We start from the raw sequence: 23517 nt of genomic DNA on the forward strand, positions 1-23517 counted from the left end.
TCCTGCCCCAGGTTGCGACAGCGAAAGAGTGGCCAGAGCAGACTGGGCAAGAGACCATACCGCGAACTCAGCGCCCCTAAGGTGGAAGTTGCGGCCCGAGGTCACGTGGTCCACAAGGCGGAAGTGACGCCGTTGCCAGGCGGCCGTTGCTAGGCGCGCGCTGCGTGCCCTGCGTGGGGCGCGCGGCGGCCGAGGCGGGAAGTGCAAGCGAAGTGCAAGCGGCTGCGCCATGGCGCGAGGTAGGCTCGCGGCCCGCAGACCCGGGGGGCAAGCGGTCCGGGATCCTGAGGGGGGGCGGGCAGGGTCCGGTGCCCGGTGCGCACTGAGCCTGCGGCCTGGCTTCGTCAGCGCCAATCGCAGGCCCTCGGGCGGGTTGGTGCGGATCTTGGGCCCGAACCCAGTACTCGCGCTTTGATTGCTGTCACTACTGAGGAGCGTGCAGACCCAGACTCCGGCCCCGCCCTGGGTCTGGCCCGTGGGGCAGGTCCCCCACACCTCCCTGTCCCCCCAGTGTGGCAGCACCCATTCCTCAACGTCTTCAGACAATTCAAGGTGGACGAGTGGAAGCGGTCCACTAAGGAGGGTGACGTGGCCACAGTGATGGTAAGGGAGCCAGAAGACCTGGCCGCAGGGTGGGTGGGGTCCTCTTCTCTGCCTGGGACTCAAGCGGGCAGCGCCTCTCCTGGTGCTCCCTGGCTCTGTGGGGCACACTCCCATCTCTTTCTCCAGGACAAGACCCTAAAGTGCACTGTGTATCGTATTAGAGGCACTGTCTCCGCCAGCAATTACATCCAGCTCCCCAAAACCAGCACGCAGTCCCTGGGGCTGACAGGACGATACCTGTACTTGCTTTTCCGACCGCTGTCCACCAAGCACTTCGTCATCCACCTGGACTTGTCCACCGAGGTGCTGAGCTTGGGAGCGGGGTCTGTGGTGGGGGCTCTGCACCCCTGGTGCCACCTCTTGTCTCCTTACAGCCACCCTTTGTCCCTGCAGGAGAGCCAGGTCATCCGCGTATCCCTTTCCAACCTCTTCAAGGAATTCAAGTCTACAGCCACGTGGCTTCAGTTCCCCTTTATTTGTGAAGGGACATCCGGGAAAGGTGACACAGAGATGGGACATGAATGGGACAGGGATAGTCCAGGAGAAGCAGCCTGAGGGCAGACTGGGAAGTAGGGCAGGCCCAGGGGCAGGTGGGACAGGCCCAGTCAGGCTCCTTTGTGGCCTGGAGTGGGGCAGCCTGAGCGGGGGGCACATGGTTTTGGCCCTGGGAATGGGGTCAGGCCGAGGACAGAAGGCACTGTGGGCTGGCTGGTGAGAGGATGAGCACTGCTGACGCTGGCTTGCCTCCTGCAGACCTGGCAGGTGTGGCGCCCCCTGGTGCCCGCTGGACCTGCCTGCAGCTGGACCTGCACGACATCCTCCTTGTGTACCTGAACCGGCGCTACAACCATCTCAAGGGTGTCCGGCTGTGTGCCAGCCTGCTGGTCCGAAGCCTCTACACCAGCGATCTGTGCTTCGACCCAGGTGAGGGCCGTGCCCCGCGCCCTGCACTTAGCCTACAGGTGGGCTGCTCCACACCCATCCCTCCCCCCAGATGCTCTGCCCAGGAGAGGCCTTGGCACCTGATGAAGGTGCCCTTGCTGCCCTAGCTCCCAAGACACCGATAGGAGGCGGTGGTGGCTGGGCAGATGTTCAGGCGATACTCTGCAAGCACCTGGTGTGCGGAGTCTCGCCTGGGCCGGGAGAGGTTGCCGGATGGGCTTCCTTAGACCTGGAGCAACTCTACTCTTTGTAGCTGTCACTGTCGCCGAGGCCCGGCGGGCAAAGCTGCCTGTCACCCCCATGCCTCGAGAAATGGCATTTCCAGTGCCAAAGGGGGAGAACTGGCACGACCACTACATTCACATCCGGTGAGCAGTTCTGCCTGTCCCAGGGCGGCTGGCAGGGGAGGGCAGGTGGCCGCTATGCTGATTCTCCCTCTGCCCCACTGAGGTTTCCAAGCGACAGCCCAGCAGCGCCCTCCAAGCTGGTTCAGAGGAACGGTTCCCCTCCTGAGGCAGGTGGGCCTGTGGGGCGTGCACAGATCGGCGGGAGACGGGGTCCTGGCGTTGTGTCTGGGTGGTGAACTCAGGTGTGGTGCCTGCAGGGGCCTGGGCCAGCCTGGAGGTCATCCTGAGGTCCCAGTTCATTTGGGAGGCTGCTTGTAGGGTGCCTGGGGGCCCCCAGCTCTCCAGCTGGGAGGGGTGCTGGAGCCTGGGTGCAGTGGTGGGCTGCAGCTGACGAGGTGGCTTCTCTCTGCTGCCCTGCCCGGTGCCTTCGGCCACATCCTTCTCAGGCCTCTTCCCTCTGCTCAGTGGGTCTGCCCTTTGCTTCATTGCAGACTTCCCGAGACATGTGCCACAGCTTCTCCCTCGCCCAGTGCCCTTCGGCAAGTCCAGACAGGACAGCGTGTCCCCTGGGGTGCAGGTGCTGGGCCCCACAGCTGTGAGTGCCTGTGCCGTTAGAGATGGGGCTAAGGAAGGTAGCCCCAGGGTCTGACAGACACTGTCCCTCCACAGTCTGGGCAGGCCTCCTTGGGGCTCCCTCCAGAGGATGGCCTGTCCTCGGAATGCTCGGAAGTCTCCATCGGGGGTGGCTCCAGGGTCCATAGACGAGAGCCGTCAGCCAGCACGAAGGCCACTGACAAGCATGCTGCTGGCAGTGGCCTCCCGGCGTCTGTTTGTAACTTGGCTCTGGTGCCCAAGGCCCCAGAGGATGCGACCAAGCATGAGGTGAGTGCATGTCTTGAGGAAGGCAGGGGAGTCTAAGCCATAGAGGTGGGTGGGGCCTTGGTGAGGTGTGGGTAGCGGGATCTTGGGCCTTTGCTCATCACAAGCCATGCTTGGGGTAGTTGGGACTCTGGGGGTCCCTTCTCATCAGCCCCCCTGGCAGAAAGCAGAGTAGGCAGGAAGCAGCTTTGGGCAAAAACCCCTTTCAACAAAGAGGTCTGGTGCCTGGCTCCCAACTCCCAGCCCCAGGTGCCTCGGGGGCAGCACCTGGAGGGTCTGGCAGTGTGGCAGGAATCCTGACTTCCTGCCCCAGAGCAGTCAGAAGAAGCCACCCAGTCCTAAGCAGCTTGTTGGGAGGAAGGAACCAGCCCAGCTGGGCAGCCCTGGCTGGACCAGGTCTTGCTTTCTGGGGTCTCACAGTGAGTTTGTCTGTTTCAGAGCCTCCTGCCAGATCCTGTCCTGAAGCTCAAGAGAGTCATTGGCTTCGGGGGCCACAGCACTAAATGGGTGAGGGGTCCCATGCTCTCGTTGGGTTGGACGAGTGTCAGGAAAGGCCTTATATCCCCCGAGGTTGCTGTGTGCATTCCCTTTCTTGCTCACGTCTGCTCTGTGGCTCGGCGCTTTCTCAGTGACCGTCACTCACAGGCTCCCTTTGTTCTCATGAGTGCTGGCTGGTCAGTGTTGGCTTAAGTGTTTGAGCTTCCAGAGACCAGTGAGCTCTTACCCTTTAAAGCTTTTTTTTTTTAAAAATATATTTTATTGATTCCCCACAGAGAGGAAGGGAGAGAGAGAGAGAGCCAGAAACATAAATGAGAGAGAAACATCAATCAGCCGCCTCCCGCACACCACCCACTGGGGATGTGCCCACAACCAAGGTACATGCCCTTGACCGGAATCGAACCCGGGACCCCCCGAGTTCGCAGGCCGACGCTCCATCCACCGAGCCAAACCGGCCAGGGCGCCCTTTAAAGCTTTGATGCAGCCGTGTGGGGCTGGTGTGGGCATGACTGGTGGGTCCCTGTGGGGTGCGGTCCCTGTGGGGACAGTGGGAGAGGAGGCCCTGGCTTGTCAGGCCCTCCTGGACACAAGCTCCAAGTCTTTGAGGGCTCTCTGGTCTTTCATGGCATGAACTCCAAAGTTTCTTGCATTGCAGACAGGGCTCAGAGGAACGTGTGTGTGTGTGTGAGTGTGCATGCACGTGCATTCACGTGTCTGTCAGTTTCCTGTTTCTTTGGTGTGTGCATCCCATTGACTCCTGTGCACATTACGTGGGGAAAGGTATAGCAGGGTGGGGAGACGAGGCCCCCCAGCCTGCGACCTCAGCCTCCGACCCCCGTGCACAGGCCCTGTGGACCAAGGACGGGGCTGCTGTCGTGTACCCTTGCCACGCGGTCATTGTGGTCCTGTGCATTGACACCCGGGAGCAGTGCTTCTTCCTCGGCCACACAGACAAGGTGGGTACTGCCTGGCCCAGGGGTGGCTTGCACCCAAAGGCTGCACACCTTCCCTCAACCTGCCGCCTCCCCAGGTCTCTGCCCTGGCGTTGGATGGGAGCAACTCTCTGCTGGCCTCAGCCCAGGCACGCCCCCACAGCATGCTGCGCCTCTGGGACTTCCAGACCAGGAGCTGCCTGTCCCTGTTCCGGAGCCCTGTCCACACTGTCTGCTCCCTCAGGTGGGTGAGGGGCCTCTGAGGTGGGTGGGGGCAGCCCTGGTGACACTGACTGTCTTCCACGTCCACAGCTTCTCCGACAGTGGGGCCCTACTCTGCTGCATTGGCAAGGACCACCACGGGAAGATGGTAACAGGGCGGGCTGAGGACGTGGGGCCGTGCCCAAGTCACTTAGGAAGCACCCTTCCCCTGCTGGCCTTCCCCGGCCCCACTGGGAGGCCCCCCGCCTCCCACACACTACAGAGTATCTTCTGTTTTACACCCCTTGTGGGTGGGGTCAACTTTTATTTTACTTGTTTATTTTTATTTTTAAAATATATTTTTATTGATTTCAGAGAGGAAGGGAGAGGGAGAGAGAGAGAGAAACATCAACGATGAAAGAGAATCATTGATCAGCTGCCTCCTGCACGCCCCACACTGGGGATCGAGCTGCAACCCAGGCATGTGCCCTGACTGGGAATCAAACTGTGACCTCCTGGTTCATAGTTTGATGCTCAACCACTGAGCCACGCCGGCCGGGCTAGAGTCAACATTTAAATAACTCGCCTCACTCTCTTTGGTGGCATCTTCTGGAGTCATAGGGCAGCTGAGTTTTGTGTCTGAAGCCGGGTTGGGCAAGTGGAGGTCCCTCTGGGTAGTGAGGCTGCCCTCCCCACGCTCTGACCAGCTGAGGGCTCGGGCCGGCTCCCATAGGAGAGAAGAGCTTAGTGGAGGCCCAGCAGGGCAGGCTGGTGCCACAGGCGCTCAGCAGGGACTTGTTGCAGATGGTGGTGGCGTGGGGCACTGACCAGGTGGGGCAAGGCGGTGAGGCCGTCATTCTCGCAAAGGCAAACACCGACGTTGACATCCAGGCTTTTGAGATTGCCTTTTTTAATGAAACCAGGTAACTGGGCCTCCTGCCCACCTGCAGTGCTGGGATGGGGGTCTGGCAGCCCATGGGCCTGGATGGGGCTGAACCACTGAGCCTGTCTCCCCTTCCCCACTCAGGGCCCTTGTCCACAGCAGCCTCATCTCCCTGTGGGGATTGGATAACTCACCCTCATACACTTTTGCAGGATGGCATCATGTGGGCGGGGCAATGTGCGGCTGTGGCGGCTTCGAGGTGGGGGCCTGTGCTCCTGCCCTGTGGACCTGGGGGAGCATCACGCACTAGAGTTCACTGACCTGGCCTTTGGGAAGGCCCAGGATGGCCGCACGCTGTGAGTACTGCCCTTGTCCGCTGACTGGCCCAGTCCCGTCTGTCTGGCCCTTCGACCCTCACCTGTTGCCTCTCCGGGCAGCTACGTTTGCAGCCGTAGTGGTCACATCCTGGAGATCGACCGCCAGCGCATGGCTGTGCGGCGCGCTCGCTACCTCCTGCCCACGGAAACGCCCAGTAGCCCCCTCCCACAGAAGCAGGCCTTCAGCTTGGGTAGGTAGTCCCTGCTGTGTGGGTGGAGCAGCCCTGATGCTTCTGCTGACGCTGCCTGCCCCCCAGGCCCCGGCATCGCCATCAGCAGCCTCAGCGTCTCCCAGGCTGAGTGTGCGGTGGGCTCGGAGGACGGCTGCCTGCGCCTCTGGCCCCTGGACTTCTCCTCTGTGCTCCTGGAGGCAGGTAGGACAAGACAGCAGCTCGCCATCAGGGTCCATCCCTGGGCTAGATGGCCGTCAGGACTCTGAGAAGCTTCATCCTGACCCTGGGACCCACCACTGCTGAGCCAGGAGTGGGTGGCCACGGGGGAGCTGCCTGATCTGTCCACAGGAAGGCAGCAAGGAAACGAGTTTGTGTTGGGGGGCTGGGAGGGAGGTGCATCCTGGATGTGGCCAGCCTGCCCTGGTGCCGGCCCATCCTGCCTGGGAGGTCACCCAGCCACCCTGCCTGCCTGCAGAGCATGAGGGCCCCATCAGCTCAGTCCGACTCAGCCCCGATGGCTTGCGTGTGCTGTCCACCACCTCCTCGGGCCATCTGGGCTTCCTGGACATCCCCTCCCGGGAGTATAATGTGCTGGTGCGCTCCCACACTGCCCTGGTGCTGGGCCTCGCCACCGAGTGCAACCGGGGACAGCTGGCCACCGTGTCCCAGGACCACACTGTCCGAGTCTGGGATCTGGCGACCCTGCAGCAGGTAGAGTGCTGCCGGGAGGGAAAGACTAGAGAGCCACAGACCATGTTGAGGCCTGGGGGGCAGGGCCCAGGCAGGTGGGGGGCTGGGGAGGACCTTTGGTGCCCTTTGTCCTGTGGCCTGTGTTGGGGATCCTCCGGTTCAGGCCACCTGAAGAGAGACTAGCTCTCAGGTTCTGACCAGCTGCTAGCGACCACCCTGCCTGCCCTCACATGGCCCCGCCCTTCAGCTCTATGACTTCACGTCGCCTGAGGAAGCGCCATGTGCAGTCGCCTTCCATCCCACGCAGCCAGTCTTCTTCTGCGGCTTCAGCAGTGGGGCCGTCCGCTCCTTCAGCCTGGAGGCCACCAGGGTCCTGGTGGAACACAGGTGGGTGCCCAGCTGGCCCCTGGCTCCACAGATGCCTATGGTGGCTACTTGTGGGGTCCCCTGGGGTAGGTGGGTGGCCGGGAAGAGCAGGGGAGGGCCGTCTACAGGAACCTCCCGCTCTGCTGCCCCTTGGGGACGTGGTCAGGGATGGTACAACTCGGGGCCAAGGCAGCGGGCATCCCTGTGTGGGCAGGTGTCACCAAGGAGCTATCACCAGCCTGGTCACCAGCCCCGATGGCAGCCTCTTGTTCAGTGCCTGCTCTCAGGGCACCCTGGCCCAGTACCACTGCGCTGCCACTTGCTGCCGCGTCCTGCGTGTTGCAGGTTAGACACCACCCCACCGCCTCCCCCGCACCTGCACGGCTCCACCGCAGCCTCCCAGCCTTCCCCTCCTCTGGTTCCTGTGGGGGTGGGGCTTGCCTAGTGTCCACTGCCGGCAGAAAACTGCCTTCGGTGGCCTCACTACCTAGACCCCCAGGGCAAGTGTGGTTTTAGGACACACCAAGCCCTCAAAACAGAAGGTCTATGAGGGTCTGTTTCCGCCCCACCCCAGAACAGCCTGAGCACCAGGCTGGCAGAGGGTAGACCCACCAAGGGCATCTGTCCCTCAGATGGTCACTTGGGGGGTCACGTGGCCCAGGAGAAGCCCAGCTATATTCTGGCAGACCTGGGCCCTGGGTGTTCTGGCGCTCTGATGCTCAGGCCCTGGGCTGGTTTCTGCACTTGTGGGCAGGTTTTGTGCCTGCTCTGGGCACCCCTTCCCTCCTAGCCAACCACCTGCCCCCGTGATTCCGGCAGCTAACGTGGTGTGCCGGGATGCCCTCCCACGTCCCAACGCCTTGGCAGTCAGTGGGGACAACCGCTTGCTGGCCTTCATGGGTCCCTTTAAGTACATGGTGACCATCATGGACGCAGCCTCACTGGATGAGGTGAGTCAGCCAGAACCTTCCGTGTGCCCAGTGTGGGCGGGCCTGCACCAGCCTGGCCGGCAGACCCCAGGGGTGTTTCAACTATCTGCCATATGCCTCCCCTGGGCTCCGCCAGGACCTGGGGCTCGGGGAGGCAGGGCTTCTCCGTGGCCCTGTGTGGAGTGCGACGCACCAAGGGAGCAGGTGGGAGGCCACACTCACTTCAGAGAGGACCTGGCCCTCACTCACAGGCACAGAGGACAGGATGTGCCCAGGGCGGGCCAGCCAGGGAAGGGTGTGGGGCTTGCCCCAGGCTGCCTGCCTCCTGTGCCCTGGCTCTGGGAGCGTAAGCTCTGCCCAGAGGCCATGGCTGATGACTAGTTGCTGCTCTCCCAGCTGCTACGGATTGATGTCAGTGCCCTGGACCTGGCCAGCAGCGGCCTGGACTCAGCTGTGGCTGTCTGCTTCAGCCCCGCCCCCCGCAGCCACCTGCTGGTGTCCTTGTCATCCAACAAGGTGGTGGTGCTAGACGCCATATCGGGCCGCATGGTTCGAGAGGTGAGTCCAGGCTCGTGGCCGGTGGCTTGGTCTCCCCTGGGCTCCCATCTTGGTGCCCCCCGTGCCTGAGGAGGGGCGCTGCTGGGCTGCCTTCCACTCCTGAGAGGTACATTCTTTGAGAAGGGAGGTTTCCCGGGTTCAGGGACTCCTGTGCTCTGATCTTCTCCCCACGAGAATGTTCTCTCAGTTTTGTGATGTGCACCCCGTGGCCTGCTCCGCCCTGGCTCTCAGCGGGGATGCCCGCTTGCTGCTGACAGCTGCCGACCGTGCCATCAAGGTGTGGGACTACTTAACGCAGTCCAACCCCAGCTGCCAGGTGTGTGCTGCAGAGGATGTGGGTCGGGGTAGGCAGGCGGGTGAGAAGGAGGGTGGACGATGACCCGTAGGGCCTGACACCACGAGACCTCTTGCCTGGCCACCATTCTGTCAGGCCTGGCTGTGGGAGAACAGCGGGGTCTCTGTATGTGAAATGTGCTGCCCCTAGGTGTACATTGGCCACTCAGAGCCCGTGCAGGCTGTGGCCTTCACCCCTGACCAGCAGCATCTCCTCAGCGTGGGAGATGCCATCTTCCTCTGGGACATCCTGGCCTCCCCTGAGAGGTCGCCCCCCGAAAGGCAAGTGCCCTTGACCCGTATCTGCTAGGCCTCCTGCCTCATCCTCCCCGCCTGACACCCTCTCTTGTTGCCTCTGCAGCGTCCCAGGCTCCCCCGGGCCCCCACCAACCAATGAGGCTGTGAGTGGTCGCACCACAGTGGAAGGTCTGTGGTGACATCTCGTGTTGGCACTGCAGCCACTGGGAGTGGCATGGTGCTGCTTCGGTCCTGAGGGTCCCAGTGCATGAGGGGTGGGGGACTAGGCACCCCTCCCCCTCTGCTCTCTGTCCTCCTCAGTCACTAAGCACAGCCTCTTCCATCCCCAGGCCCAAATGCAAGACAGCAGGAGGATGTGTTGTCCGGGACCGATGGGCTCCCTCGGTGTCAGGTGCCCGTGCCATCCCAGGCAGCCCCACCCCAGCTGAGCATCTGTGCTGGGCCCTTAGAGGCCGGCGATGGTAAGGCCAGCAGCCCCGGAGCACCTGGGCAGGCCTGTTTGTCGGCGTGTTTGGGTGCTGCTCCAGGTCTGTGGGGAGAGGGGGGGTGTAGGGGGCCCTGTGCCCTCCTTTCACTGCCCCCCAACTCCCCTAGGCACTTTCTCTGTGTCAGATGAAGGACCCTCTGAGGAGAGCCACAGCCCTGAGGGGCTCTGCCAGGCCCCAGGCCCACCCATGCTGGTGCAGAAGGAGGCCTGTGGGGCTGGAGACGGGGCCGCAGGGGGCCCTTGGGACCTCAGCGTGCTGCCCCACCCCCATGGCCAGCCTAGTAAGCAAGGTAGGGCAGGGATACTCATGACTGGCTTCGGTCAGAAGGGCCCCCATGGGCCCCAGATTGGGGTTCACCCCATGAGCTAAGGCCTGCACTTAAAGGGCAAGTGGATCAGCCTGAGGCTGCTGTGAGGCCTGGCGCTAGGATGTGGCTCGTATGCATCCTCTGACCCTGAGTGTCTCCTGGTTTGGATGCTCTTGTCCAGCCGGGGCCAGGTGACTGTGTGAGGGAGGGGTCTCTGAATGCTGTGGGTGGTTTGCCTTCCTGTGGCCTCTTCCTCCTCTCCGCCAGGTGCCTGGAGCATCAGGAGAGCCAGGACCCAGCCCACTGCCCGCCCGGACGCCTACAAACACTTCACAGCACGCTACAAAGCCTCCCCGATGGCCAAGGTTGTACGGGGGTGGGATCCTCTGCCACACATGGACACCCCAGAGGGTCAGGGGTGAGGTGGCACCCTGTGGTTTCTGGGAGTGCTCCTTCTTCCTAATACGTGGGTTCCCCGGGTCTCCCTGGGGCTGCTGCCAAAGTTGACGGCAGTCCAGGCCTTGACAGCAGTCACTTCACAGGTACCGTTTTACCGTGCTCTTGTGCTTTCACTCTCACGCTGACACTCAGTGTCCTGCTAAGCCCACTATCTCCACCGGATGGGCCTACCTTCTTGCGTGTCCTGTCCTTGAGAGCCCCTGGGTCTTGCTATCCCTGTTTGCCCTGTCTGCCCTCCCTGGACTCCAGGGACCACCCACATCTCCCACTCCTGCCTCCCTGTCCGCACCGCCAGCTTCCATCCCCAGTTGGCCTCTCATGTGTAGGCTTTTGGGCCCAGGCTCTTGCCATTTGTCCCATCCGGGCATGTTCCTCCCATAGCTTCGTCCCAGGCCCCAGCCTGATGGGACACAACCTGAGGTGGCGGGCGGTAAGTGGGGTGGCTGGGTGCTGTGCCATACGTAAGCATCCTGACCGCTTTCTCACAGAATGTTTCCTCCCCCCCTGCCGGGGGCGAGTGGCTGCACCTGAAGGCTGTTGTGGGCTACAACGGGAATGGGCGGGCCAACGTGATCTGGAGGCCAGACACAGGTAGGGACCACAGACACCCCGCCCCCCCTCCGCCCTCCGGCGCCCCAGCCCCCACCCAGCCCAGAGCTGCAGGGAGGATGACAGGGCCACAGCAGACCAGCTCTGGGCTCCCTCCCTGCCACAGGCTTCTTTGCCTACACCTGCGGCTGCCTGGTGGTAGTGGAGGACCTGCACTCCGGCTCCCAGCAGCACTGGCTCGGCCACTCCGAGGAGATCTCCACACTGGCTCTCAGCCACGACGCCCAGGTGCTCCTCCCACGCCCAGGTCGTGGTGCACATCATAGTGTGCCTCCTGTAGGGCCTCCAGAGCAGCACAGGGGACGACCTTCTGGCCTCCCGTCCACCCAGAGCCAGTACCCCCCTGGACTGCCCCACCCCACTAACCACCTCCCCCTCGCCCATCCTGCCAGGTCCTGGCCTCTGCCTCGGGGAGTAGTGGTGCCGCCTCGGGCTGCCAGATCCGCATCTGGGATGTGCCTGGGGGTTCCTGCCAGCAGCTCCTTTCTCACCACTGCACCGCTGTGCAAGCCCTAGCTTTCTCACGGGATGATCGGCTCCTTGTCACACTAGGTCGGCTGGGGGGAGGGGGTGTGCAGAGGGCAGTGGCCTCTGGACTCCCCTGACAGTCCTGGGACCCCCTGGCAGCTGGTGTGACCACCATGCATCTCCCTAGGGGACTACGGTGACCGAACCCTGGCCCTGTGGAGCATGGCCACCTATGAGCTCGTTTCGTCTACCCACCTCCCTGAGCCGGTACACGACATGGCCTTCAACCCCTGGGGTGCCGGTGAGCTCGCCTGCGTGGGCCAGGGCGCCCTTACCTTGTGGCTCCTGCAGCAGCGCGGGCCCGACATCAGCCTCCAGGTGCCAGGGGTCAGAGGCAGTTGTGGAGGCTGGGGTCTAGCCGGGCCCTGGGGCATTACTGACCCACACTGCCCTTGTGTCCCTCCAGGTGCACCGAGAGCCCGTCCCCGAGACGGTGGGGGCGGGTGAGCTGACGTCCCTGTGCTACGGGGCCGAGCCCCTGCTGTACTGCGGCTCCAACGCCGGCCAGGTCTGTGTCTGGGACACGAGTGCCAGCCGTTGCTTCCTGGCCTGGGAGGCTGACGACGGTGAGATCGGTGGGTGCCTGAGGAGCCCCTGTGGCCCCCCCAAGCTAGGGGCTTGGCCTCTCCCCGGGAGCCCCAATGCTGGGGCAGTAGGACCCTGTCGAGTCCTGGGCAGCTGGGGAAGCAGCTCCTGCCACATCCTGCCCCCTAGGAGTGCTGCTGTGCTCGGGGTCGCGGCTGGTCAGTGGCAGCAACACCAGGCGCCTGCGCCTGTGGGCCGTGGGAGCCGTGCCAGAGCTGAGGCGCAAGGGCTCCGGAGCCAGGTGAGCCTTGGCCAGGGCTGTAAGCCAGCACTCTCGCCAGCTGGGCCTGCCCTCTGGGGGGACATGCTTGGGTGAGGCCAGAGCTCAAGAACGTGGACGCACCCCAGAAGCACCAGGCTCCCTGGGCTCTCATTGCCACCACTCGGGACCCTCTGCTTCCCCCCAGGTCCAGCTCTGTGTTCCTGGAGCGCGAGCTGACCCTGGACGGGGCCATCGTGAGCGCTGTCTTCCACGATAGCATGGACATGGGTGTGGTGGGCACCACAGCGGGCACGCTCTGGTATGTCAGCTGGGCCGAGGGCACCAGTACCCGCCTCATCAGCGGCCACAGAAGCAAGGTGAGGCTGCTGGGCCACCAGCTGTCTGTCAGAGATGTCTGAGGTGGACACAGGCAGGGCTGTGAGCCCCACATTCACCCTCCCCTGTCTGTGTTGTGTCCCCAACCCCCAGTTGTTCTGAGTCAGGCCCAGCTGTGGGATTAGTTCACGCGTGAATATTTCAGGATAAGGATTCCACACACGTAGCACTGCACGTCATCTTGTGTTGACACAGTCCACGTAGTGTCCACTCGTGCCGCACCACAGGCCTGGCTCTTCTCCTTCCTCTTCCCTCTGTTGCTTTTTCCCCTTGTAATTTACTTGGCAAAGAAACCAGGTCATCCATCCCTGGGCCTCCCACCGACCAGGGTTCCACCGGCCGTTCTGCTCCCATGTTCCCTGGGGTCCGAGAACCTGGAGGCTAGGCCAGCACCTGGTCAGGCCGGTCAGTCCCACAGCTCCTCCTGGGTGAGCTGTGTCCCACCAGGCAGCACCTGGGGCCGCCTGCCTTTCAGTGCTGCCCTTGTCCAGAGTGACCGTCACCTTGGTGGGGTTGGGTTTCCTGAGGCAGAGCGGGGGCAGGAGCTGCAGGATCGCTGGTTCTCTCCCTTATGGACCAGGTTTCCAAGCCTTGGGTTGATGCCGCAGCAACAGCCAGTGTATTCCTTTCCGAGTCTGTAAGAGCTGGTGGGTGTACCTGGAGGCTGGGCTCCCCGTGGTCACTGCTCACGGAGCCCGGGCTTCGGCCAGGCACAGGTTCTTTGGGTTGGCTACTGAGTTCTTTTTTAAATCTATTTATTTGTTCGGAACTAATGATATCCACAGAAGAAATTAAGTCTGAGAGGAGTAAGGATTATATGCCTTCTCTAATTTTTGGTAACAGTTCTATACTGAGGTATAATTTACACGCCATACGCTTCAGCCATTCAAACTCAGTGGTTTCAGTCTATGTACAACTATCACAGCAGTCCATTTTTGAGCATTTTCATCATCACCCCAAAAGGAAACCCATGCCCATCAAGCACTCGCCTCCCCTCCCCTGACGACCACTAACCATGGATTTACCTGTCCTGAACTTCCCACGTCCATGAATCACGCTGTGTGGTCCTACCCGTCTGGCTTCTCTCGCTGAGCATCACAGCCTCAGGGTTCATCTGGGCCAGCGTGTGGCAGGGCCTCTTTCCTTACTGCCAAGTACTGTCCGTGTGCAGGCAGAGCACACTGTGTCCACCCCCCGGCAGGAGCACTGGGGTCCTGGGTGCTGACCTAAGCCCAAGGTCCCTCTCACTGGAGTGACAGTGCCCAGGCTCTCCCCCTGCAGCTCCCTCAGAGGGCCCGCCATTTCTCAGCCAGACAGAGCCAAATTATTATTTTTAGAGATAAAGTATATCACGAGTTCATACTTACATTGGAAATTTAAATGCAGGACTAGGCCATTTCATTTTACCTCACTGGTGTATGGCGTCTGTATCCCCTTTTTCCCACACCAAAAATCCTGATTCGCAGTGATCACATGCCTGCGTTCTCCCTCGGTGCACACGTGACAGTCTCAGGAAAAGCCACGCCACCAGCACCAGTGGTGAGGCCCCTGCAGTGGCCGGGAGTGTGTGTCGTGCTTCCTTTACCTTTAGTCTGCAGTCCTCTGTGGATGTGTTGTCCCATCACCACGTTTCATTCATTTTTTGTTTGTTTATTTTATTTTTTAAAATATATTTTATTGATTTTAGAGAGGAAGGAAGAGGGAGAGAGAGATAGAAACATCAATGATGAGAGAGAATCATCGATTGGCTGCCTCCTGCATGCCCCTACTGGGGATCAAGCCCGCAACCCAGGCATGTGCCCTTGGCCGGAATCGAACCTGGGACCCTTCAGTCCGCAGGCCGACGCTCTATCCATTGAGCCAAACCAGCTAGGGCTGTTTATTTTGTTAATCCTCACTCGAGGATATTTTTCCATTGGTTTTTAGAGAGAGTGGAAGGGAGGGGGAGAGACGGAGAGAGAGAAACATCAATGTGAGAGAGACATCAATTGGTTGCCTCCTGCACGAGCCCTGACCCTGGCCGGGGATTGAACCTGCAACCAAGGTACGTGCCCTTGACCTGAATTGAACCCAGGACCCTTCTGTCTGTGGGCTGATGCTCTATCCATGGAGCCAAAATGGCTAGGGCCCTTCACCACATTTTAGGTTCTTCCAGAACACTTCTCTGGTGTTTCAGTCAGGTTCAATGGCAGATGGGCTCCTTGCAATTTGAATTCTACTTAGGTCTTGTGTGGGGCACTCAGAAGGGAGGTCAGGACAGTTTCTTTACTCCACGTGGAGGTGACCTTGGCCAGGCGGGCTTGGGAAGGACGCATGCTTTCATAGGAATGACCTGGCCCCATTGTGTCCTCTGCCCGAGGGCCAAGTGGCCTCAGGGCTGGCTGGCTACCTGCAGGTGAACGAGGTGGTCTTCAGCCCCAGCGAGTCCCACTGTGCCACATGTGGAGATGATGGGAGTGTGAGGGTGTGGTCCTTGTCCAGCATGGAGCTGGTAATCCAGTTCCAGGTGCTGAACCAGGTATTCAGGGCACCAGGGGCTGGGTGTGTGTGTGTGCGCGCGCGCTTGGGGTGGGACCCTGCCTCTCCACTGAAGGGCTCTGGGAGCTCCACCTTCCCTTCAGCCTCAGTGTCTGTCCTCAGCCTTGGGGTTGGGCCCCATCTTGCTCCCCAGGGGAGTGCTGATGTTTCCCCACTGGGGTCCCCAGAGTTGCCTCTGCTTGGCTTGGAGTCCCCCGTCCTGTGGGCGCCCAGAACAGCAGCACGTGGCGGCAGGTTATAGTGATGGCACATTGCGTGTGTTCAACATCTCCCGAATCTCCATGGAGCTCAAGATGCATCCACACCTGGCTGCATTGACGGCCATCGCCTTCTCTGCTGATGGTGAGGGGCTGGGGGCTCACAGGGTAATCCCATGGCCCCTGCCTGGCCCAAGTCACACCTTTGGGCTGGGAGCTCACAAGGTAACAGAGTGGCTCCTGCCTGGCCCAGGTCAGACCATCATCTCTGGAGACAAGGATGGGCTTGTGGCTGTGAGCCAGCCACGCACAGGTCTGACCTTCCGAATACTGAGTGACCACCGGGGCGCTCCCATCTCTACCATCCAGAGCACGAGCAAGGAGGTGAAGTGGCCAGCAGGGCCTCATCTGGGGGGTGCTGGCAGAGAAGGGGCTTGGGCAAAGTGGGCAGGAGGTACTCACCTGCCCTTACCCGCCCAGAATGGAGCCTTCGGGGTGGAGGGGACAGACTTGTGGTTGGCCGCCAGCGGGGACCAGCGGGTCAGCATCTGGGCCTCCAACTGGCTGCGGGACTGCTGTGAGCTTGTGGACTGGCTGAGCTTCCCGGCACCGATCCTCATGGAGGTGAGGGTCCTGGTGGCACCTCAGGTGGGGACGGTGCCTGCCCATCCTGCCACAGCACGTTGTGCCTTTCCTCAGGCTTCAGACTGCTCTCCACCCTCCCTCGCTGCCTTCTGTCCCTGGGATAGGACGCTGCTGGTGTGCGCAGGCCTCGGCCCACATCCAGAGGTGGTCTTTTACGGCCTCTGCCAGAAGCAGGCATGTGCACGCCCCCTGTGACCCTGGGAGGGGAGGGTCCTGGGCATGTGAACCCCTGCGAACTGCCTTATGCTCGATGCCCACAGGTGGTGAAGAAGATCCCACTGCCTTTCTTTGCTGTGTCCCTGAGTCTGTCCCCCAGGGCCCACTTCATGGCCATTGGCTTTGCTGGTGAGTACTGGTGGGTATGGCCTCAGCCTATCTTAGTGGGACTTAGTGGACATGCCCCTCAGTCTGCACCCTCATCTCTGAAGTGGGGTCCTGAGTCCAGCACCAAATAGAGGGACTCAGCGGCCCAGTTTGGGGCCTTAGAAGCCCCATGTTGTTAGACACCCTGACAATGACAGGCTCTTTCTTGGCCGTGGGTGTGGAAGACAGGCCATTTAGCACAGATTCTCTGGTGTTTCAACATCCAGCTGGAGGCAGCCAGGGTGGGTTGGGGAACCCCTGGGCCCTGGAGTTGCAGACATGGGCACAGGGCCCACCCCACACCATTTGCCCGCAGAGCGTGTGCTGAGGCTGGTGGACTGTGTGTCAGGGGCCGCGCAAGACTTTGCTGGCCACGACGACTGGGTGCAGCTCTGTAGGTTTGCCCCATCTGCCAGCCTGCTCTTCACGGCGGCCCACAACGAGATCTTGGTGTGGGAGGTCACAGACTGCTGAGCTGCACTGGGGACCTTGGCGTCAGCTGTGCTGTCCCGGTCACACTGGGCACCTGGCCTGGCCAGAGGCTCTCCTGAGAAGCCGGGTTAGTGGAGAACCCCGTGCTAGGCAGGATGGCTGGGTAGGCTCAGTCCCTTCACACTGGATGGGCTCAGGACTCTCTGTATGTAAATTACCAAGACCCCAAACATGTGTAAAGCGCTTGTTGGCACCTGAGTGCTTTTCTATGTTTCTACCTGTACAGTTGAAATAAACGTGGGTGTTGCAGTGTCGCATTGTCTGCTGGTCACTCCAGGCTCCTACTGCCCTGGGCCTGGCTCTCCTGCCTGGCCTGAAATCAGCCTCTGCCCAAATCCCTGTCCGCCTGTTCCCTGTCCAGCACTGAGGCCCTGGCCAGTCCACCTGCAAGGGCTATGCTGCCCAGGGTGGGCTGGTCCTGGCCCAGAGGGAAACTGCTATGGCTGAGTGGCACCCGAGGCCGTGGCCCCGCCCCCTGGCCGGTGTAGCGCCAGCAATGCCGGATGCGCCCACGCGGTGGCACTGCCGCGCAACCCGGCCTCTCTGGCCCGCCGGGCTCGCTAGTGCGGCCGTGCGGGCGGGGCCGGAAGTGCGGGCTGGGGGGCGGGCGGCGTGGGCAGAGGACTCGGAAAGTGCTCCGGCTGGAGTTGGGTCGGCTGCTATGAAGCGGGACGTCCGCATCCTGCTGCTGGGCGAGGGTAGGCGCCCGGGCAGGGGTCGGGCTGGGCGAGGGTAGGCGCCGGGGCGGGGCCGGGCCTGTCCTATGGGAGGGGGGGCGCCGCGACCTTGGCCGCCGCGCTGACCGCGCCGTCCCGCGCAGCCCAGGTGGGGAAGACGTCTCTGATCTTGTCGCTGGTGGGCGAGGAGTTCCCTGAAGAGGTGAGGATGGCGGTGTTGAGCGCCCCTGCCGTGGTCGCGCAGAGGAAGGGACTGAGGCCCCAGGGCGGTCCTCCCTCCGCCCCGGGCCACCCTCACGGCCCGTGTGCTTCAGGTCCCTCCCCGGGCGGAAGAGATCACCATTCCCGCGGACGTCACCCCAGAGAAGGTGCCCACTCACATCGTGGATTCCTCAGGTAGAGCCGCCCCCACCCCACCCCACCCCACGTCCTGCCCAGGAGCCGCATTTCGGGCAGGAGGTCTGTAGTGCCGTCTCTTCTTCCATCCAGAAGCTGAGCAGACGGTGGAGGAGCTCCAGGACGAGATTAACAAGGTGCAGTGTGTTCTGAGGCTCAGGGAGGGTCCCCCACTCCCTGGGGGCGAGGGGGGCGGGGGCGGGGAGAGGGATGGGTTCAGGGCTCAGGCTCTGGGGGACGGGAGGCTGCTGCCTAGTTCTGATCGGCTTCTCTCTCTGAGGGACTGGATTAAAGTGCTCAGAGCGTCTTCAGCCTCGCTAATTCTCCCATGACCTCTCAGTACTAAGTTGTTGGGGTTACTGGGATGCACCCTGCTGGGAGTTGGGGAGACAAGGGATCATCCCTTCCTCCTCCTACCCACATGGCTGGCCAACCCCATGGCTCTCTCCGCCCAGCATTCACTCTTCAGTGGACACTGGGGGACAGATCTCATTAAATGACCCCTGAAACAGCTCTGTGCCCCGGCCACCTACCCCCCACCCTGTAGTGCAACCCACTACTCTGGGCCTTTGAGCCGTGGCGCAGTGACCAGGGCTGCAGGCTGCACAGCCCTCTGTTCACCTGTTACCAGGAGGACATGTGTCTGGGCCAAGCTCCTGGGAGGAAGCTGCCCCCTGCAGCCTTGCCCTGTTCCTCTGCGGCTTCTACTGGGGTGCTGTTCTCGGCATCTTTTCTGCCCAAAGTAACACGGAGTGAAGGACCAAGGCCAGATCTGGGGTACCAAGTTTCTGGGGTGGCTGTGTCTGCCCTGAGCCCTTCATGGGACTCACTGACCAGAGTTGCAGTGCCGGGACCTGGAAGTGCGCAGGGAAGGGCTGTCTGAGATCGGCACAGCAGACGACCATCCCGGTGGCACCACCGAGGAGCACTGGCTGAGGAGCCCCAGTGAAGGATGGCTTCCTGGGTCTCTGAGCCATGCCTTGCCCTGCCTGTGAGTGCCGGGTGGTGTGGACAGGAAGCCTCTGGTAATGCTGTGCCACGTGCCCTCCCCCACAGGCAAATGTGGTGTGTGTGGTGTACGACGTGTCCGAGGAGGCCACCATTGAGAAGGTGAGCGAGAGAGTGAGTGTTCGTCCTGGGTCCCTGCCGCTGGCACCCAGCTGGTCGTCATTCTGTTCTCTGCTCGGACCCCAGGGGGATGCCCAGCTGATGCAGGCGCTGGGGTGACTCACACCCGTGGCCAACCCCATCTCTAATGGGTGCTTCGGGGAGCTTCTTCACCACAGGCCCCCACAACTTCCCCAGGGAGCTCCCTGTGACCCCGTCCTCCTGCAGAAAGCATGAACAGCCATGAGTCTAAACCACTTAGGCTTGCAGAAGGGGCTATCCTGAGCTGCTGACCCCAGGTCCCTTGGGGGTGTTAGGATCAGATAAGGTCACACCTGCAAGGTGCATTCTCCACTTGTTCCCAGTGACCGTGACCGTGGCCCTCAACTTCCCCCATCTCTCTCGGCTCAGGTTTAAGTTCCATCTGAGAGGTGTGGGCTGGGCGGCTCCCTCACCTCATGCCAGGCCTTGCCTTTCAGATCCGAACCAAATGGATCCCACTGGTGAATGGAGGGACAGAGAAGGGGCCCAGGTAATGGGCAGTGCCCAGGGGGTTGGTCGGTCTCCTCCAGCTCCCTCATCCCTGGTGACCGTGGGCCTCTCTCCAGGGTCCCCATCATCCTGGTGGGCAACAAGTCGGACTTGCAGCCAGGGAGCTCCATGGAGGCTGTGCTGCCCATCATGAGTCAGTTCCCTGAGATTGAGACCTGTGTGGAGGTAAGCAGGCGTGCACAGTGGGGCCAGGCAGGGGGCACTGGGGTGGAGAAGAGAAGGGCCAGGCCAGGGCCCTGCAGCAAGCACTCAAGTGCTGGTGGCCTGGGACCTTAGACAGGCAAGCTTTCTTATTGAGGACTTCCTTGGGACGGGGGCTGCCGACCACCCTGGGTCTGCACCTTTGAGTCTCCCAGCATCGGGCACCTCTCTGAGTCTGTCCCGGTGGTTCTCAGTGCTCGGCCAAGAACCTGAGGAACATCTCAGAGCTGTTCTACTATGCACAGAAGGCCGTGCTGCACCCCACAGCTCCGCTCTATGACCCTGAGACCAAGCAGGTGAGCAGCTGGCATGGGTGGGACTGGCTAGCAGGTGGAGTTGGGGAACATGCTGAGCTGGCTGTCCCCACAGCTGAAGCCTGCGTGCACCCAGGCCCTCACACGCATCTTCAGGCTCTCGGACCAGGATCTGGACCAGGCGCTCAGTGATGAGGAGCTCAATGCTTTCCAGGTGGGACCCCTCCACCTCTTGGCAGTGCCCACCCTTTTTTGGCTGCAGCCGGGCTCCATGCCATTAGTGACCAGGCCCAGCTGTCAATAGGACAGCTGCTTACTAGCAGCAACTTTCTCTTGGAGGCAGAAATCCTGTTTTGGGCATCCCCTGGCCCCACAAGCCCTGGAGGATGTAAAGATGGTGGTGCGCAAGAACGTGGCAGGAGGGGTGCGGGATGACCGGCTGACCCTGGACGGTGAGCCCTGGCCCCTGCCCGTCCTCCTGGTGTGGGGAGAGGCTCAGGTAATACCCAGTGTCACCTCTGCTTCTTCCTGAACAGGCTTCCTCTTCCTGAACACACTCTTCATCCAGCGCGGCCGCCATGAGACCACGTGGACCATCCTGCGGCGCTTCGGCTATGGCGACACACTCGAGCTGACCACCGACTACCTCTTTCCTCCGTGAGTGGTGGGTGGGCTCTCAGTGTTAGACGGTGCCAGGGTGGGGTTGGAGCCCTTGCTCAGGCGGAGGGTGGCCTGTGGAGGAGGCACCTTGCTGTGGGCAGGCAGACTGGGACTTAATGCTGAGCAGGTGGCCCCTGGCCCCAGCCACATCCCTGCCTGCTTCTCTGCTGTGGTGCTCATCAAGGAAGAGAGTCGGAGGAACTCTGGGGTTCAGTCAGACTCGCAGGGAGGGTCGGACTGCACCCTGTGAGCATGGTGGAAACGGATGGCAACCCCACAGGCTCCATGTGCCCCCTGGCTGCAGCACAGAGCTCAACCACTTTGGCTACCAGTTTGTGCAGAGGGTGTTTGAGAAGCATGACCAGGTGAGGGCGCTGTCACCCTGCTGTGCTGCCTGACTTGGTTTCCAATCCTGGCCCCCAGCCAGTGTCACCACAGCCCCTCTGCCTGCAGGACCATGATGGAGCCCTCTCCCTGGCGCAGCTGCAGGACCTATTCAGTGTGTCCCCAGCACCCCCTTGGGGCCCTCAGTTCCTGCAAGAAGTCCGAACCGAAGCAGGGCGGCTGCCCCTGCACGGGTACCTCTGCCAGTGGACGTAAGTGCAGCCCCCACCTGCCCCACTTAGCAAGCAGTGTTGCCTTGTCATGATGCTGACCGCTCCCCCTGCCCCCTTATGCCCCAGTCTGGTGACTTACCTGGATGTCCGGCGCTGTCTGGAGCACCTTGGCTACCTGGGCTACCCCACCCTCTGCAATCAGGACTCCCAGACCCATGCCATCACAGGTGGGCGCCCACCCTCGCAGGGGTCTGGCCAGCTCCTCCCTGGCAGCCGCTTACTCTTGTTTGTCTTTTCCATCCTCTCAGTCACCCGTGAGAAGAGGCTGGACCAGGAGAAGGGACAAACGCACAGGAATGTCTTCCTGTGCAAGGTGGTGGGAGCGCGTGGCGTGGGCAAGTCTGCCTTCCTGCAGGCCTTCCTTGGCCGTGGCCTAGGGGTGAGCATCACTGTGTGTCGGGTGAGGGGACCCTGCTCCCATCTAGGGCCTTGGGTGTTGGGGTAGGGGCTTTGGGGAGCATCAGGGCCAGCGAGTTTCAGGTACCTCCCTCCTCAACATTAGGACACCAGGGAGCTCCACAAGACACCTGCCATCTATGCCATCAACACGGTGCAGGTCAACGGGCAGGAAAAGTACCTGATAGTGAGTGTTGGGGTCGGGGGTCCCTGCAGTAGATCCCAGGTGCATGCTGGGCAGTGCCGTCCCAATGTGGCCTGGGGAATTGAGCTCCCTGCGTCTCCCTGAGGCCACCCTCTGTCCAGCTATGTGAGGTGGATGCAGACAGCCTGCTGTCCACTGCGTCTGATGCTGCCTGTGATGTCGCCTGCTTGATGTTTGATGGCAGTGACCCCCAGTCCTTTGCACTCTGCACCAGCATCTACAAGGCAAGCCTCCACCTACCCCACCATCCTGTGGGCAGCATGGCTGTGAGTGGTAGTCCCCCAGCACCCTCACCTTGCCTGCTCTGGGACCGTGCATCACGTGGCCCCTTCCCCCGCAGCGCCATTACATGGATGGGCAGACCCCCTGCCTCTTCGTCTCCTCCAAGGCCGACCTGCCTGAAGGTGTTGCACTGCCTGGGCTGTCTCCAGCTGAGTTCTGCCGCAGGCACCGGCTGCATGCCCCTGCCCCGTTCTCCTGCGCTGGCCCAGGAGAGCCAAGCACAGCTGTCTTCACCCGGCTTGCCACCATGGCCACCTTCCCGTGGGTACCAGCACCACAGCCCCTGTGGTGGGAGGCCTGTCCCTGTCCCAGGGTACTGATGGTCCCTGTCACAGGAGAGTGGAACAGCTGTGGTGTCAGACTGGAGTCATTCAGGGTTGCAGGGTGGGCTTTGGTCAGGTGCTGAGGTCCTGGCAGGGCCCTCTGGGGCCTGGTCTCACCAGCTGCCCTGTGGTCTGGGAGTTCTGTGCTAGACACTGACAGGTAGCAGCTCTGTGACTTTCCAGGAGGTTGGGGTGGTGATGGTGAGGGGGGTACAGCAGCAAGCATCTAGACCAGTGATGGCGAACCTATGACACGCGTGTCAGCACTGACACGCGTAACCATTTCTGATGACACGCGGCCGCCGAGGATGAAACATTTGCTGCTCCTGAGGATGAAACATTTGCGAAATAATGTTTTTTCCTCAAAGTGACATACTACCCGAGTTATGCTCAGTTTTTTGGCGAAGTTTGATACACCAAGCTCAAAAGGTTGCCCATCACTGGTCTAGACAGTACCCTGAGGGTGTCTCCAACCAGCCTCTCTCTCCTGCAGGTACCTGGCCCATGGGGAGCTGCACACCACCTCCTTCTGGCTCCGGGTGACACTGGGGGCTTTTGGGGCTGCTGTTGCTGCCATCCTCAGCTTCTCACTCTACAGGGTCCTGGTGAAGAGCCGATGAGGCCCTGGTGCCTGCAGTCTGATCTCAGGGCCCCAGGGTGCTGTTGTTGGGCTACCCACTTGGTGGAGCTTCCTTCTATCTACACTTTGCTTCTGAGGACAGCCTACTCACTGCCCAACCCCAAAGGTGGGCCCCTAGGTCCTGCCAGCCTGTGTCCTGCCCAGCATCACCTGCCTGGGTGGGCATCACGTTGGAGAGACTGTGGGGTATAGGTGAGAAGCCAGTGATCCAAGATCTGAATTCTCAGGGCTCCACCCATTCCTGGTCCCAGGCAGCCAGTGGGTATGAGGGGAGTCAGAGGGCAGAGCTTTGGGCCACAGGCCGGGGGTGGGGGCAGAAAGTGCTGCTCCCCGCTCCATCAATGGGAGACTGGTCCAGGGCTGCACCCCTCATGGAAGATGTGAGGTTGGGTTTCCTGATTAAACTTCAGTGTCTTTTCCATCTTGGAC

General features: G+C 61.5%; 2 protein-coding genes across 9 annotated transcripts; both read left to right on the forward strand.

Moving 5' to 3' along the window:
- Positions 1-137: 137 nt before the first annotated feature.
- On the forward strand, positions 138-16896 carry WDR90 (WD repeat domain 90). 7 transcript variants are annotated; one of them, XM_079783043.1, is made up of 42 exons: positions 140-239; positions 512-603; positions 730-906; positions 997-1102; positions 1357-1527; positions 1799-1913; positions 1996-2063; positions 2384-2487; positions 2562-2774; positions 3210-3278; positions 4115-4225; positions 4300-4445; positions 4514-4571; positions 5207-5325; positions 5498-5641; positions 5723-5853; positions 5920-6036; positions 6311-6546; positions 6773-6912; positions 7106-7236; positions 7711-7841; positions 8217-8378; positions 8566-8694; positions 8863-8993; positions 9073-9137; positions 9299-9496; positions 9582-9746; positions 10032-10129; positions 10712-10814; positions 10939-11060; positions 11225-11384; positions 11488-11678; positions 11767-11935; positions 12075-12186; positions 12353-12524; positions 14939-15061; positions 15249-15423; positions 15532-15662; positions 15759-15902; positions 15978-16097; positions 16184-16268; positions 16603-16896. In XM_079783043.1, the coding sequence occupies exons 1-42, from the start codon at positions 230-232 to the stop codon at positions 16758-16760; spliced, it is 5502 nt and encodes a 1833-aa protein (XP_079639169.1). In that variant the 5' UTR covers positions 140-229; the 3' UTR covers positions 16761-16896. The 7 variants fall into 7 exon arrangements, with proteins under 7 accessions (XP_079639164.1, XP_079639165.1, XP_079639166.1 ...); XM_079783044.1 differs by having other exon boundaries at positions 9299-9430; positions 9564-9746; XM_079783038.1 differs by having other exon boundaries at positions 138-239; positions 15759-16097.
- A 486-nt stretch (positions 16897-17382) lies between these two features.
- RHOT2 (ras homolog family member T2) lies at positions 17383-23516 on the forward strand. Of its 2 annotated transcripts, XM_079791972.1 has the most exons (19): positions 17383-17476; positions 17599-17657; positions 17770-17851; positions 17945-17988; positions 18908-18961; positions 19438-19490; positions 19567-19675; positions 19906-20007; positions 20081-20179; positions 20309-20417; positions 20502-20622; positions 20906-20990; positions 21079-21221; positions 21309-21409; positions 21491-21621; positions 21745-21825; positions 21945-22067; positions 22184-22386; positions 22942-23218. In XM_079791972.1, exons 1-19 carry the CDS (start codon positions 17440-17442, stop codon positions 23066-23068), a joined length of 1863 nt encoding a protein of 620 aa, XP_079648098.1. In that variant the 5' UTR covers positions 17383-17439; the 3' UTR covers positions 23069-23218. The 2 variants fall into 2 exon arrangements, with proteins under 2 accessions (XP_079648098.1, XP_079648099.1); XM_079791973.1 differs by lacking the exons at positions 17383-17476; positions 17599-17657 and having other exon boundaries at positions 22184-22390; positions 22942-23516.
- Position 23517: the final 1 nt, after the last annotated feature.

The sequence above is a fragment of the Cnephaeus nilssonii genome (genome assembly GCF_951640355.1).
Source record: "Cnephaeus nilssonii genome assembly, chromosome: 2".
NCBI lineage: Eukaryota > Metazoa > Chordata > Mammalia > Chiroptera > Vespertilionidae > Cnephaeus > Cnephaeus nilssonii.